The sequence below is a fragment of the Anarhichas minor genome, unplaced genomic scaffold (genome assembly GCF_050575085.1).
Source record: "Anarhichas minor isolate MPS153535 unplaced genomic scaffold, ASM5057508v1 ptg000002l, whole genome shotgun sequence".
Taxonomy (NCBI): domain Eukaryota; kingdom Metazoa; phylum Chordata; class Actinopteri; order Perciformes; family Anarhichadidae; genus Anarhichas; species Anarhichas minor.
Window position 1 is genome coordinate 7,294,433 of NW_027466448.1, and position 15,841 is coordinate 7,310,273.

Consider the following 15,841-nt stretch of genomic DNA (forward strand, 5'->3'; position numbering starts at 1 on the left):
GGGCCAGGCAGCAGCAAATGAATCTAGCCATAGTATACATAAATGTCACCCCAATTGCCCACAAATCTATGCTCTTGCAGTGATGATTGTGTGTAGGCTACATTATCAAAGAAACATAAAGTATCCAAAAGTGTGCTTTCAAATGATGTAATTTACATTGAAATATGTTTAGTCCTGTATAGTACATGTGTATTTAAAAAACACACACGCAACAAACTTCTCCGTTATGTCAAAATCCTAATAGAGGTTTTAGTCCTTTCAGCTGCAGGCTCGTCAGCCTGCATGAGGTCAGTGAAAGGTTAAGTGACCTAGCCGTGCTGGCTGCTGCTGGAGCTTTCACTGGTGTCTGAAAGCCTCAGTGGGAGACGGGAGATGACACAATTATGTGTCACTCGCTTTCTATGTACTTTCAGCCCGCTTCTTCCTATTGCTTCTGGAGGTGCAGCATCACTTTCTGTGAGGGCCTGTGATTACGGGTTCAGGAACGAACCCCAGAACAAAACAGGCCATTGTGGGGACACTAATCTAGAGACTTTGACTATTCTGGCAAATGATCAGTAAATGGCAAGGACTGATTTTCATCAGGTTCTATGCTGCAGTAATTACACGCAAAGAATACATTTTCTTTATAGTCATGCAACACAGGGATGTATTACTATTTGCTTTTCACTAGTTAACCATTGAATCAGTTCTTCACCTTTTCAAAACCACTATTTTCACAAGTAGACAACAAATGTGGTTTCCAAACAGAAAGATTTTTACATAAATATTGCCAATCCTCGTCTTATTGGTGGACAAAACTCACGGGACCAGTCTTGTTTTTGGTTTGTGTCTTTGCTGAAACAGCATAAAATACATAATTTTCATAAATGTGTTGCCCTATAAAGAATGAAACACCTAACTATGGAACAAATATTTCCTCTTGAAGGAGTTATTGTCAAAGTTTAGTTGAAAGAAGTGAAATATTAAAATTCATTGCATGACAGAAAGGTTTAATCGCTGCTTCTTGTCAAGCTGTTTCCATGTAGTGTTTTAAATTGAATGATTACGCATACAGTGACTGTACAGACATATTTATATATCAGAGGAACTTTGAGGTATGCAACTCTGAAAAGTAATATATAAGAAAAAGATTACCCGTAATTATCTCTATGAGAAGATCTGAATAAAGATGCAGTAAACAATGACAGCATGTATAGGAACATACAAAACAAATCTAATTGTAGTACATTAAATCATAAATAGGATGATTACTCTAATGTAAAATTTCAAAATTATGAAAAGTAACAGTTTTCAGTGGATTTAGAGAGCAGAGAAAATAGAGGCCTCTGTCCTTTGTCTGAGGAAGTCCTCATTAGAGAGTTAAACCACACTCTTTGTCAGAAAATGTAGGATTTAAATAACAATAGCAATGCTAATGTTCCATTTAGGGGTGGACAATGGGAACCTGTAGGATGTTAATGGGTCACTGAGACTGTGAATAGCCTATCACATGAGTCAGCACAAATATTTGGCCAGTGAATTATAGGATGCTGTAGTAAACGTATGTTGGGTTAAGAGTTTTCTGGAGCGTGGACGTTTAATGTTTCATTCATATTTGAAACATATACTGGATCTGCATTTGATCAATCCATGGCCGCAATTAATGTAGTTTGATGTGGATGATTATTTATTTTCTTTCATTTTGACCACAATAGCTCATATCCTAACATTTTCTTACCTCCTCTTGCTGTGTGTATTTTAAGCCATCGTTTGGATGAGTCATAATCTAGAGATCCTAAACTGGCCTAATCAGATAAAACAAATAACAGTTGTGTTGTGCATGGGGCTGCTTGTTCCTAGAGGATCTAAAGATGTTTGTGTTACCCATGTCACATTAGGGGGAAAGGGAGAGTGGCTCGTCCCCTCCTGGTGTGACACCACGGCTTAGTTAAATGAAGCCTGTTGCCTCATGGTGTTTATTCATACCTGAAAAGCACAAAGCAATCAATTATCACACGACAGCATGTTAAGGAAACGTCCTGTGGTTGAACGCGCTGTGCTCTTAAATTTACCACCGTGATGCAAATCTGTACCTGGCCCTACAGGAGGACCTGGAGATCGTGATCTTTATGTTCAAATTACCATCTGCTTGAGCTTGATTTTCTTTCAGCATTCCTACAATGTCACATGTGTGCATCCAACAGGAGACACACGCCACATTTATTATAGATAAAACCAGATTGTGATCAGTATCCTTTCAAACTGATTTAATGATTACTCCTAATATAGACTGTGTTATTTGCTGGCTCAATTCTGCGCACATAGGCTACATACTCCCCCTCAACAATGCAGAAGGACTAAACCTTTATTTCAGATTGCTTCAACACGGTCCAGTGTGGTCCAGCCTAGAGAGGGCACTTATTGTCCACTAAGGACTTTGGCACATTCATTTGAAGAGCAGCCCTTTCTCATTATTAACAGACACACTAAACGATGGGCCCCAAACAATACAGAACAGATCCCTTTATGCGCACAAGTGCTCACCGTTTCGGCAACCACTGTGTGCCCTCCACCACTCCCTCTTCTTTTCAGATACCTGCACATAAGTGAAAGATGTAAAGGACACAAAAGATATTCTCAACTTTCCTTTTCTCCCATTCTGTGAAACAGGCCCATGTTAAAGGTTTTATTTGTGCAAAGCCTCTCATTAACTCTGCTCATGCTGCCTCCCTCGGCTTGCTGTTGCTTAAGTACTGGGTGTTGTAAAAAAGCTACCAATTAGTCTCTCATCAGCTCCAATTAGAGGAGACAAAGCCTGAGTAAAGATAACTCAATGAGCGGGAGAGGTGGAAGGGTGAGGGCTGTCTACGGTGCGTTTCATGTTCGTGTACATTTGTGTAGTCCGGGCCGGCATAACATAGTTTGTAATCATTGAAGAACTTGTGGCCATTCAGTTTGACCCGCTGCAGCACAGGTCCATTCACTCTGCAGGCTCCTCAGTGGACCCTTTTCTCAGGGCCAAGTGTTGTTGTGCTGGGAAGACCGGCCCCCCAGGAGTCCCAGAAAGAGAGCCATTCAATCCTCTCTACCTGCTTGCAGCACATAAAGCACTTCAGGCCTGGCCGATCTCTCATTATTGTCTCCTTCACTCTCAATACTTCCTTAAACTTAGGCCCCAACAAGCGCAAGCCCTTTTAGAGGGGGAAATAGGGGATGTATGTTAAGGGGGTGCCTTTCACCTCATTAGAATTGAATTTGCACTGTCTTGTAATTACGTCGGAGGGCAACAATGTATTTTTCTCATCATAATCTTCGCTGAATGGGGGATTTTTGGGGCAGTTAATTTGCTGTGCACACTAACGCATTAATTAATGAATTGGGTAGCACTAATTTTCTCTATGCTGCCTCTCTCTGTTTGTTTCCTCTGTCGGTTTCCAACAGTTCTGGGCAGCCGCTACTAATAAAATTACCTCATTAAGGCCTTTATCGCAGCACAGTAACTCACTCATTCATTTGCTATCAAACATTTTCTTTGGAAAGGGGACCGAGGGTGTTCCCATTCAGTGTTGAATCTTTTTGCGGGTAGTTCTAAATAATGAGGGGGACAAGCAGGGAGATATAATTAGGAACAAGGGGGCACTTCAGCAAATATTGGAAATCTTTTAAGGCTTGCCCTTGTAGGATGGCGATTAATTACTTCCAGAAGGGACTTTGGAGAAATATATTGCCAAGTTTTTTTCCCGATCGAGACGCCTCAAGCTTGTTAAAAGGATGTGCACAGGACGTTCATTTCGGCTCCTCTTTAATCAAATGTGAATCATGACATGTACTGTTCTCTGAAAATGGGCTCATTGTGAAACAAATACACGTAAACAATGACGCAGAGTTTAATGAAGGTGGCATCTGACTGTTTTGAAAGATTCCTTGGCGTGCACTGAGAGAAATGAACAAATGTGTTTTTGTTTGGGATATTGATAAAATGATGATAGGAATTGTACTACTATTGATAATTATGTTGAACTATTGTTCATTTTTGGTTAACAACGAACAGCAGTGATGTTTGAATGTCACGTTCAAATGTAATTCAACAGGTTACTCAGGCCAAGTCTATCAAATTGGTCTTTTTCAGTTGATGTCATAACTGGTGGCTGCCCATATTGTTGTCAAACTTTGAGAGGAATGATGCAAGTATTGTTGCATAACATCTAATTTCAGGCATCGAGTCCAAAAATAAACAAGAACACACACGTTACCTCCACAGAGTGAACATCTCCACAAAGCTTTATTCATAATTGTGTTTTGATTATCTTCATGTGCTTCTCCGTTAACTACACTGCAGTTTAATGAGTTCACTGAACACTGAGTGCTCTGCACCACACAAACGGGTGTAATCACACAGAGTCAATGATATACTTAGAAAAGACTGGCACCTGGTGGACTTAGAGGGGTACTGAATGACTGTCGGGACAGTGTATTGTGGGCAGTGGTGGAAGAAGTATTCAGATCATTTACTTAAGTAAAATTATCAAAAGTAAATGAACATGTAAGCATTGTTTTAATATTGTAGGCTGTAGCACTCTGACATGTTGCCTGCATACTGAAGGATGAGACACTGCAAAAGGCATTATATGAAAAGAAAATTGGGTGGATAGAGAGAACATTTTAAGGGGAATTATTGATGAGGAAAAAGCCCACAACTAGTTAATATTCTTGAGGTATGTTATGTCTTTGTTACACATATGTCTACTCTAGTTACCTGGCTAATACATCAATGTCCCATTGAAACATCTTGTGTATTTATATCTAAATAAATCTGCTGTATTTATATCTAAATACCAATACACTATTGATTGAATGAGTGGAGCCCAAAAACTTTGCAAAATGACAACATACCTTAAGTTTCCCGGTAAACCCAGACAGCCTCCACATCTATGGGAGTCACAGGAGCAGCACCATGGACAGCAGAGGACGCCACAGACTGTGCTGCTCTATTGACATTTGGCTAAACATATTATCAGTGGTTGAAGAAGTTTTCAGATATTCCACTTAGAAAAAGTAGCAAAGAATACTCCTTTACAAGTTCAAGTCCTGCATTCAAATTCTTACTTAAGTTAAAGGATTATCAGCAAAGTGTACTTAATTAAAGTAGGCAATGAAAAGATAAAAAAAATGCTTATTATGCAGTAGATAATGGGTTTATAAAACACTTACATGAAACAACGGTAATAAATAATAAGAATAAATGAGCTTTAGATGTTGAAATGTTTTAATTAAAAGACACGTGTAAAATAAAAATGATCATATACTCACTTGACAGATGTAGTAAACCACTTTATATTTTTGATGTACTTGGAAAGCAAGTAACATAAACGCTTTAGACCAGCGCTGTCAAGCAGGACTGAAGGTTTCTTGAGCGTGTTTTGAATAGTGTTGCATGTTCTTGTAATAAATGAAAAATAAATATGACATCACCTTGTTTTGGTCTCGCTATCGGAGATTATACCATCAACTTCTCTTCATCCAAATAAAGGACAGAGTGAGACGGGGATGGGAATGAGAGGCCAGGGTTGTCAAATTTGTACATATTCAAAGTTAAACATGCTTTTTTTAAAGTATATATCAAAAGGTCAATAGTCATGAACATCTTTAATTTAATTAGAAACACTACTACTTCTTTACACCCCCTATTTAGCACTTACAATATATTTTATAATAATTTCATGAATTGTTTATAAGACACTAATTTGCGAATGTATTTGTCAACAATTACAACGTCTCCTTTGGGCACCAGTAAGTGGCCGGTGTACAGTTGGCTGGTGTGTAGGTAATGGCAACATCGTAAAACACAGTTGTGTAATAATATAAAATTTGTCTTCATAGGAGAAGTTAAAATCACTGGCAAATACTGAATACTAACAAACACTTAATTGTCCTTATATCTGCTTATAAATACAGTATAGGGTGTTAAAATCCATCAATTGAATATTATACTGTTTATAAATGCAAAAAAAGAGACTTTAAGTTCAAGCTTTTCAATGAAAAACACCAAACATGCACTTTTTCCTGTACAAAAGAAAAAGCATGCATTTCAGATGCAGGATGAGCTGCTGTATAATAATTTACAGTTATGATGCGAGTTTGCTCATCAAAGTAATTTTGCTGACCGAGTGAACACTTTTTTAAGTGGCTTTGAGAATGTCTCCCTCTGGTGGAGAACTGTCAACTATGATCCACACAGCCATCCAAAGTCTCTCTTTACCTACTCGTATGTACATAATAGTTCAATGTTTACGTCTTTGTTAGGCTTTTTTCTCCTTGTTTTTAGCTGCATGTCTATTTCTGTGTAAGTACATTGACAGCAACGAAATACCCGCATTCCTTATATGTGTACACGGAATTGGCCGACAAAGCTGATCCGGATTGTAAAATGAACCGTAGACACAAATAAACGAGTATTATTTTCCATAGTCTTGTAATTGTTACTACTTTGCTGCCACAGCAACTAAAAACTACAGCGATGTGTCTTATAAATGAGGATGAACGGCATTTAAATCACAGTTCAACATTCATGCTGTTTTAATCCCTCTTATGAATTTCTGTAGGACTGATTAATCAATTTGGTATTTGGTGGCTTCCTCTCTGGTACAATTTGTGTGAAACAGAATAATATACTGTTATTAAGTAAAGAGTTAAAAAGCTGCTTTCATGAGAGACTTGTTTAATGTGCCACGAAGGAACCATATGTTTATGAAAATATAGAATAAAAAAAAAAACGTGCATTTTCAAAAATGAACACAAACTCATATATCATACAAAAATAAACATCTGTGAATGACATGACAGGCATATAGTACATTTTGTTTAAATAAAAAAAGCGAACCCCTTCAATATTTACACCTGACAGTAAGTATTTAAACCCACCCCCTTAAATATTCCAGTCAAAGTCTGTTCTCTCTCGCGCTGGTTTCCTCTTCCTGTTCCTCTTGGATCCTCCGCCTGTTTGAGGTGGAGGTTCCTTATGGTGCTCACCTGAGCCTGTATCCAGACTGTCCTGGTCGTCCCGCCAGCTGTCAGGGACCGCAGGAAAGTCCCCTGGAGAGTGCATCGGTCGACCGTACACCTGGCTCTGCAGGTCAGCGATGTCGTTCCGGATGTCTGCCATCAGCAGAAGCAGGAAGTCAAAGGAGCCTGGAGGGCCCTGGGGGGGGGGGGGGGGGGGGGGGGGGGGGGTAAAAAAAAACAAAAAACACTGTAATTATTTACCAAATATTCAGTTTATTGTCTGACAAATTCTTTATGGAGATATAATTAAGGTTAGTCTACTTTTAAATGGACATAATACATTTCTTCTGTGTCTCTATATTCATTCCCAAACCACAGAGATCATCACAACAGAACACCAGCTGTCGGCTACTGGTCACTGGCTACTGAGCCGTTTCTCATGATCTGTTAACATTAGCACCATCAGTGTTTATCTAAGAGGACAATGCTTACTCTGTGCTGGATACTATTTAGCTTGAGTTTGACAGTTTCATTAACTGTGTTGTCTAATGTCCAGAGTCCCCAGTGGTCTGTTTCTCAGTCATGCTTTAGTTGAACTGTATTGTTCTGGATAATGGTGACAAGTTACACTAGTGTGGCATCAAAATAGAGAGAATCTTACTGGTGGTCCGACAGGCCCAGAAGCTCCTCTATTACCCTGGGGAAACAAAACAAATATTTATCTTATATGAATTACAGTTGTGAGGAAAGCACGAGAATAATTCCTATAGTTCTAGTTGGGGAACTTTTTTAAAGAGCAAGAGGAAGGGAGAGAAATCTGAGCTCAGGATGAGACTAACCACAAGTAAGCATATCATTTTAAGGACGTGTATTGTGGAAGAATAAATCATTTTAGATTTTGTATTAATGCTTCAGCAACTGCAAAATGGGAAAATGGTTCGACAGTGATGACACTCATGTCTGTGTGTTACGAATAGCACAAGCTGGTAGGTGATTATGTTAGCTTAGCATAAACACTGGGAGCAGGGGGAAACAGCTAGCCTGGCTCTCCCCAAATTCTAGAACTATTCCTGAAACTGTGCCCTGTTCTTATAGCACTAGATATACTGTACATGAGGCTCAACAAGTACCATGGCAGCCTGTTGGCCTACGGTAGCACACGCACAGACCCGACTACTGCGGGTGTTAGCCGGTCAGGGTCACACTGGGGCTGCGAGTGTTTTGGCAGATGGTTTGGATTTGTTACTCAGAGAGACAGATTACCATCAACCTCCAATCTATCCACACAAACATCCCAGCTGTAGTGAAAGAATACCAAGGTAATATGTCAATAAAGCGGATGCACCTAAGTTGTTCCATACGTGATCCACAAGTTAAGCAAACACTGGCTCTTGGATCTTGTTGTAACACTAACAGACAAAAATCTCTTCAGCTTTTATACCTCGTACGTCTCTCAGTCAGTGTGACATGGACGACTCACCTAAAAAGGGACGGTGATTTCAATTCTAGTGTTCTTACACCATCAAAACCAGATTCCTGTCTGACTACAATTACTAAGGCCTGATAATGTCTCATATATATATATATATATATATATATATATATATATATATATATATATATATATATATATATATATATATATATATATATATATATATATATATATATATATATATATATATATATATATATATATATATATATAGTGAGTGGTAAGGTTTCCCTTCTCTGTGCAGTGGTGAGTTGAAACTCAACTTAGACTGAGAGCAGCCAGTTGAGGTAGTTTGGGCTGCTAATAAATATATATATACACTGTGTGAATTGCGAGTGTATATATATATATATATATATATATATATATATATATATATTTATTTATTAGCAGCCCAAACTACCTCAACTGGCTGCTCTCAGTCTAAGTTGAGTTTCAACTCACCACTGCACAGAGAAGGGAAACCTTACCACTGTCACTGCACAACCAATCTACCGACAAAGATTTACAGGAAATTGACTTTTCATTTTTTTTAAAGTGGCTAACCTTTGTACCACTATCGTCTCTAATGATGTTCATGTTTGCTTTATCTATACTATCGACAATAACGGCTAAACTTCTCCATTTGGGAGAGCAACAAAGCACACTGCAGAAGTCTGAAGGCCAAAACATCATCACCTGCTAACAGCAAAGATGCCATTGTGTTTTCCTGACTGCAGCTGCTCTTTGATTTTCTTTTCTAGGAATCTCACAAAATGCAAAGACAAATCTCACCGTAACCAGGGTGGAATCTGCATTGTGCCTCTTTAATCTGAGGCTTAACCATCAGCGGAAGCCTCGTTCTTTAAACACTTTGCCTTGGGCTTCGTGGGGAGGCGAAGCAAAAAAAAACAAAAGCATTCCAGTTATCCTTTTGAAAGATGGTTACTACCTCTCGACAGCTGATCCAAAGGCACCGTTCACAAAATCCATGTGATATTCCAGACAACCGCAATAGCCCAGAGGTAGAGTCCTCACACCGGTGGTCAGGAGCAAGTTACTGGGTTGCCACTTGAACAGACTTGCTGTTGGCCTCGTGTGAATTGGGTCAAATCTTACTGAGAGACTTGTACGCAGGTGAGAGATTATATCACTTTAAACCAGTTTACCAAACTTTTTTCTTCTGTGGACCCAATTCACAACAGGCTTTATCTATAAATTCCGAACAGGATGTATGCGCAAGCCTTTCAAATTAGATTCAATGTTATAGGCAACAATTATCAGCACAAAACAAACATTCAGGGCCCCTCATGTGGCTCAAAGGTGTGCAAATATAAATGTTGAATAAAAGACCGGTCGTGACTGCTCTAAACAAACAGTGATCCTTTGATAATCTTAAATCCGATTAAGCAACTACAAATTGTCCGAGATGCTCGTGTGCCGGGGTACAATTATTTGAACACATACATGGCCACTCAGATACCAAGTAAAAACATTCTGCTTGTGTTCACATTGAGAAGCTTTCCCACCAAAGAAATGCTCCTTCCCAACAAGAGCATCACAATAGTGCCTATTGCCATTTGGCACACCAGTCTTCCTCTCTCAACTTGTAGCAACTTGTAGTGATCCTATCATCCGCACGGACAAACGCTGCCTGTGAAGCATTGAGCTGACGATTCGTGAGAATCCTGGCACACACACACCCCTCCCCCCTGTAGAAATTTGCATATTGAGAGACATTTTGGCTATTGAGAAATATCTTTTGATAGACAAGTAGTGTTGGCAGATGACCCAAATGTATCAAGTTGGTATTTGGGAACCTTCTGCAAGTCTTTCTCGTCTTTTCTTTGAGAGAGGCCAAGAGTCAAATTCTGCTGCCAACATGAATGACTCCTCTGCTTTAGGGGCAACATGCTAGACCCCTGTTCTACAATGTGCTCTCATCTAGAATAGTTGCCTCTTACAGCAAAGTTACGTTACACAGATGGGTCAAGATTATGTGACAAAATATTATCTGACCTCACCTTTGGGCCGTCTTTTCCCGGTGCTCCTGGAGGCCCCTGTTAAATGTAGAAAAAAAGCTTTTCATATCAGTTTGCTTTCACTCTCCAAAGACATACAACTGGATTCTGTGAGGGGAATTCGCATGCGACTATCTATCTGATCGTGTTTCCCACACTGAAATGTGTTCAAGTCAATATTTCCACAGAAAACTAATTAATTCTTAATCATTTTAAAGTCAAAACTGACAGCTTCATCGTGCTCCACCAACATTGATTATCTGAGATTAACTTTTTGAGTGAGATCAGCTCGATAGCAGTAAGAGCTTTGATCTCTTTCGTGCAATAACCGTCAATAAAGAAGTGTGGAGACATTGTATAGGGAGTAGGGCCAACATTCAGATCAGTACCAAGCCTGTGAGTTACACAATCTACCGCATTCATCATCTCTGAAATGCTGACATGCAGACACATGTGACCTGGTGGCCAAACCCCCTAACTGTGCTCAGAATCTAATCGAGGTTGTTTTTGTGGAGAGAAGAACGACTCTCTTTAATTCAGACCTCACCAGTGTGTGCACTGATTAAATGTATTAACAGGTCATGAATATAAAGAGATGTGAATTAAAACAGATCGAAATGTCAGACACACACACAAAGCAATAGATCACTTCCTACTATGAAAACAGTGTTCCAGACTTCTGAGCTTGGCATCATGCAACTCGTGTTATAACTAATTGCAAGTGTTTATGGTGTGATTTATCAATAATGAGATTGCATAAATACCCAAGCTTTAAAAACTAGAAATGTGTCTCTATGGCCACTTCCTGCACATTCTTGAATTCGATCCCACACTTTAACACCAAGGGTTCACACTTGCAGGCAAGACCGAGCGTTGCACAAAAACACCGTAAGCCAAAGAAAACAACCAACGCTGTAAATGGATTCAGACTTCTTTGTTGTTACTGCCATTAAGTGTTTCATCCTTTTCCACCTTGTGGGTTTCTTTAAGAGCGTGAGTAATGGGATGTTTTTTTGTGAAATGCGTCAGTTGAAACACAATAGATACTTGGTTGCACTCTACTTACGCTCCCTTTTTAAAAGACAAATTAATCCCAGCTCTCCTGGGGCTTGTCTCACGTTGCAGGATTACAAAATTACCTGGATAATTTTGGTGAAAAATTTCAATCTGCAACATAAATGAAATTAAAAAGAGCTTTTCATGGTTTTACTGCATTCATTGCTCTCATCCAGATTCATTTGGTAACTGTGAAGTGAGGAACTAAACCAACAGAACATGAGGACAATGGAAGAGACTGGTATCCAAGAAATACTCAGAGCAGTAGAGGCCACCGTCACACACACACATTCATAATGATTCAGAAGCCTATGTTGTTAAATCTGAGGAATAAAACCAATTATATTGTACATAACATGCTGAGTAAAGGAATCTATTGTATCTGCGATAAACCACTGTGTAGCAGAGTTGGTTAAAACACAATTATTTATAATAATTGAGAAGAAAAAGTATAGTAACTGACCACAGCTCCTCTGGGACCCCGTTTGATATGAGACAGGTCTGGTGTGGGTCCAATGGGTCCCATCAAGCCCCTGGGACCGGGAGACCCAGGGACCCCCAACAGCCCTGTGAGTCCTGGAGCGCCCTCTGGTCCTGGATCTCCTAAAACAATCCAGACTCATATTAGTGAACTAAAGACAACTGATCACAAGAAAAGGTCAGACATAGAGTAGATGCTTTTTAGCCAGGCAAGGGCTCTCGAAATGTTGGTCAGTCCTGCCATGAAATACCTGTAATTCAAACTAATGACATTCCCATCAGTCTCAGTTGTAGTTCATATTTATTTCTTATTAGCACATATTAGCATGCTCACATGGCAAACATAAAAAACGTTACGTCAATGTTAGCATGCTGATGTTAGCATTTATCTTAAAGCACAGCTGTGTCTCACAGAGCCGCTGTCATGGCCGTGGACTCATGGTCTTGCTTCAGACTGAACTGTCCCTGCTGGATTCAGGCCAGTTTCCTTATGCAGAGTCTGACATCGTTTTATTTTCTTTAGCTTTATGCGTTTACCTGGAGGACCGGGGAGACCTGGAGGCCCTGGCAAAAATATTGGCGACGTCAGGATTTTCTCGCTGGTCATCTGCTCGGGGACGTCTGCACTGTTTGACAGCATGGCCATCTTGAACAGAGATGAAGAAAATCATGACTTAATGGACGGGTCAATGACAAGTCAACTACAAATAACTGAATGAGTGACAAATGAAATAAAGAACATAGCCAACTGAAATACATATTCTTTTGTAGGATGAAAGTCTTTGTTTCCTCAATTTGAAAGTGATGTCAAACATCCAAATGTGTCATTTTCTACATATGATTCATAAAGTCATGCAGTGTCACACAAGACAGGGCAATTACACACTGAAGGACCAACTTCAAGTAAAATTACGTTAAAATGATACACCCAGCCAAAGATGAAAGCTGATATTCCATCTGCTACAAGCTGTAACCCAGACAGACAGAGGGCCAGGCAACCCCTCTGCATTATTCAGCAAGACCAGGAGAGTTCCTGGTCTGTATGCTAAGCGACGGACTCGGGAAAAGTTATCTTTGATCTCTGTAGAACATCATGTGGATATGGCAGTCCCAGAGGGACATACGCGAAAGACCTCGCTATGCAGCAAAGGGCCTACAAATCAGAAGTTATGCGCACAGACATATGTCTGTCTGTCCACACACACACACACAGGTCGTGGTTCACCTGCTGATCAGAGAGCATTATGCTGTGGTTTGGGCACAGGGGTTTGAACCACAGTGTGACCCTATATTCACCCTCTAACCTTCCTATGATACGAGTAAATGACAATATACGTTCTCATATACTGCAATAATATACCGTATTTTTGTTTAGTTGTCTTAATATATTAACATTAAGAAAGAAGAGGCTTATATTGTATAGCCAACACAGCTGGAAGTGATATATAGTGCGTTACAGCCGAAGGTGTTGAGTGCCACTGTCGACAGACTCGTGCTCAGATAGCTTCAGACGCCCGTGATTACAAACAGGGAAACGTAACCCAACTGTTGAGTTTCACACAAACTGTGTGAAATATTTCACACTTATGGAATAAATCTACCAGCTACAGTGAGGGAAGTTTGTTCAGACTTTTTTTTATTAGGAAATAAAGTGCTATAATAAATCTCAACAAAGTTGTAAAAATGTGCCTGCTGCTGTTTCTGAAATACTGTCCGATATGGATTCTTTAGAGTCAGGTGGTCATAAAGAAACAGAGCAGTTCTGCAGATATTTACATTCAGCTGAATATAGACGGTGAGTCTAATGCTCACTGGGGCCTTTTTGAGGTCAAGAATAGATTACTAAAAAAAAGCTGCAGGAGTATGATTTAAGATAAAAGTGGTGTAGCATTGCAGGTAAATTGCATAGATTCAATTTCATATTTGTAAGATGTATATTTTTCATTTTGTTTTCTGACCCTCTGTTTAAGCTGCAAGACAGACATCCTGATGTGGTGGAAATCGTCACATGTGGCTGAGCAAGTCCCAGCGTTCATCACGTTGTCAGACTTCTCAAAGAGATGCACCGCTGGGAATTGGGGGAAAAAAGGAATCCGTCACAAACGTTACCAGGAAATCAGCAGAAAAGGGAAAAACACTAAATATGTGGAAGAATTTAATATGATTTGAGCAAGTATGTCTTAACAATTTGAACAATTTGAAATGTGTTAAAGCAATCCAATTAGAAGAAAATTCAAAAACAGTAAGGTTGATGAGTCACACAGTGATAGTTTGATGGGTTGTTGCTAACTGTGTGAGCTAACTAGGGTGGTAAAACTGCTGGGGGTAAAACAATGCAATATAATTACATATTTGCATGTTTGAACATTTTGACAAAAAGATGGTGTTCCAAGGACATTTCTCTCTACGATCAACAACTCTTTATTCAGAAACCACCTAAAAAATAATAACAAATGTACAGAGCTATGGCGCCTGGTTTTGTCTCTGACCTGTAGGAAAATGGCCCCTTCTCTACAAATGTATATTTTATGGAAGAGTGAAAGTGTCTGGACACTATTTTCCCCGCTACGTTACGAAGCAGCAGGACATAAAGCAAGAGCAAGACTATATGAACCATCGCTTCTCACTCTCCAGCTTCTCCTTAAATATTGTAGTAGGTAATGGAAGATAAACTCATGGGAGGAAGTAGCAAATCTGCAGCGCCTGAACGCTTCATTTGCAACTGAATCTGGGGCAAAGAATACTTTATTATTGCCTGGACCTTTTGTCATGTTTTCCTTATATGCATCCAGCAAAAAGACCAGGAGTCACGGGGGCAGCGGTATGTTTGGGAGACAGAAAAATTCTGACATGCACATGCTGTGATGTGTAATGATTACCAGGTGTCCCCCCCCCCCCCCCCCCCATCATCTGCCTTTCTCCCACCAAATACTGTGTGGTCAACTCCACATCAGTCACATGTGCCCTTGAATAAAGAGAAAATGTCTGAGTAAAAATACTATTCTCACCTCTCTCCCCCTTGGTGCATGTTTTCCCATCTTCTTCCAGGAAATAGCCTTTCTCACACTCACACCTGTAGCCCCCCACAGAATTGACGCAGATCTGAGAGCATGTAGTCGTGTTTTTGTCTGCACATTCGTTGATGTCTATACGTTTTAGAGGCCGACAGAGAAAAGGAAAACGAGACAAAGAACATATATATTTTACATATACGACTATAATTGACAATGTGTAATAGGATACATAAAAAAACAATTTATCCATTCCTCAAAATCAATTCATCCATTTAACCTTTATGTGCACTTTGGTCCAATGACAGTTGTTAGGGTAATGAATTGTATGTGATCATGGATTAAAAGCCAAATAAAACCCAAATTAATTACAATCTCTTTCCAATTGCAGTGTGTTCGTATAACAGAGCACTTAATTCATATTTGAATTAAGTGCTCTTAACTTGTTGTACTTGTTGTACTTTAAAGATTGCTATTAGATAGAAGAGTTCAGGTTTGTACTAACTGACAGGTTACAAATATGAGAGTGTAAAGCATATCCTTGTTTTTAAAGAGGAATTATATTCATGAGTTGCTCTACAAGGTCTCACCCAGACAGTACGGCTTCTCTCGGTTTCTGTGACGCTCACGGTCGTAGCGATATCCGGGGTAACAGGTGCACACCACTCGACCAAAGTGGTCGGTACACTGTTGCTCACAGGGGGCGCCAGCACACACGTCATAGTCTACAGACATAAACGAGGCATTTCATCACACACAAGACAACACAAGGGGGGGATCTCTCAGTTTTAGGCAACATGCCTGTCATGGGTTAG

At 39.7% G+C, this 15,841-nt stretch overlaps 1 protein-coding gene across 1 annotated transcript in view; it reads right to left on the bottom strand.

The window, feature by feature from the left end:
* Positions 1-5,975: 5,975 nt before the first annotated feature.
* ccbe1 (collagen and calcium binding EGF domains 1) overlaps positions 5,976-15,841 on the bottom strand; it is a 28,398-nt gene continuing 18,532 nt past the window's right edge. Inside the window, exons 4-11 of the mRNA XM_076101683.1 lie at positions 15,617-15,751; positions 15,024-15,161; positions 13,974-14,083; positions 12,553-12,661; positions 11,999-12,138; positions 10,483-10,518; positions 7,646-7,681; positions 5,976-7,180 (exon numbers count right to left, since the gene is read on the bottom strand). Coding sequence (XP_075957798.1) covers positions 6,908-7,180; positions 7,646-7,681; positions 10,483-10,518; positions 11,999-12,138; positions 12,553-12,661; positions 13,974-14,083; positions 15,024-15,161; positions 15,617-15,751 — 977 coding nt within the window. The 3' untranslated portion in view covers positions 5,976-6,907. The remainder of the gene's footprint in view (positions 7,181-7,645; positions 7,682-10,482; positions 10,519-11,998; positions 12,139-12,552; positions 12,662-13,973; positions 14,084-15,023; positions 15,162-15,616; positions 15,752-15,841) is intronic.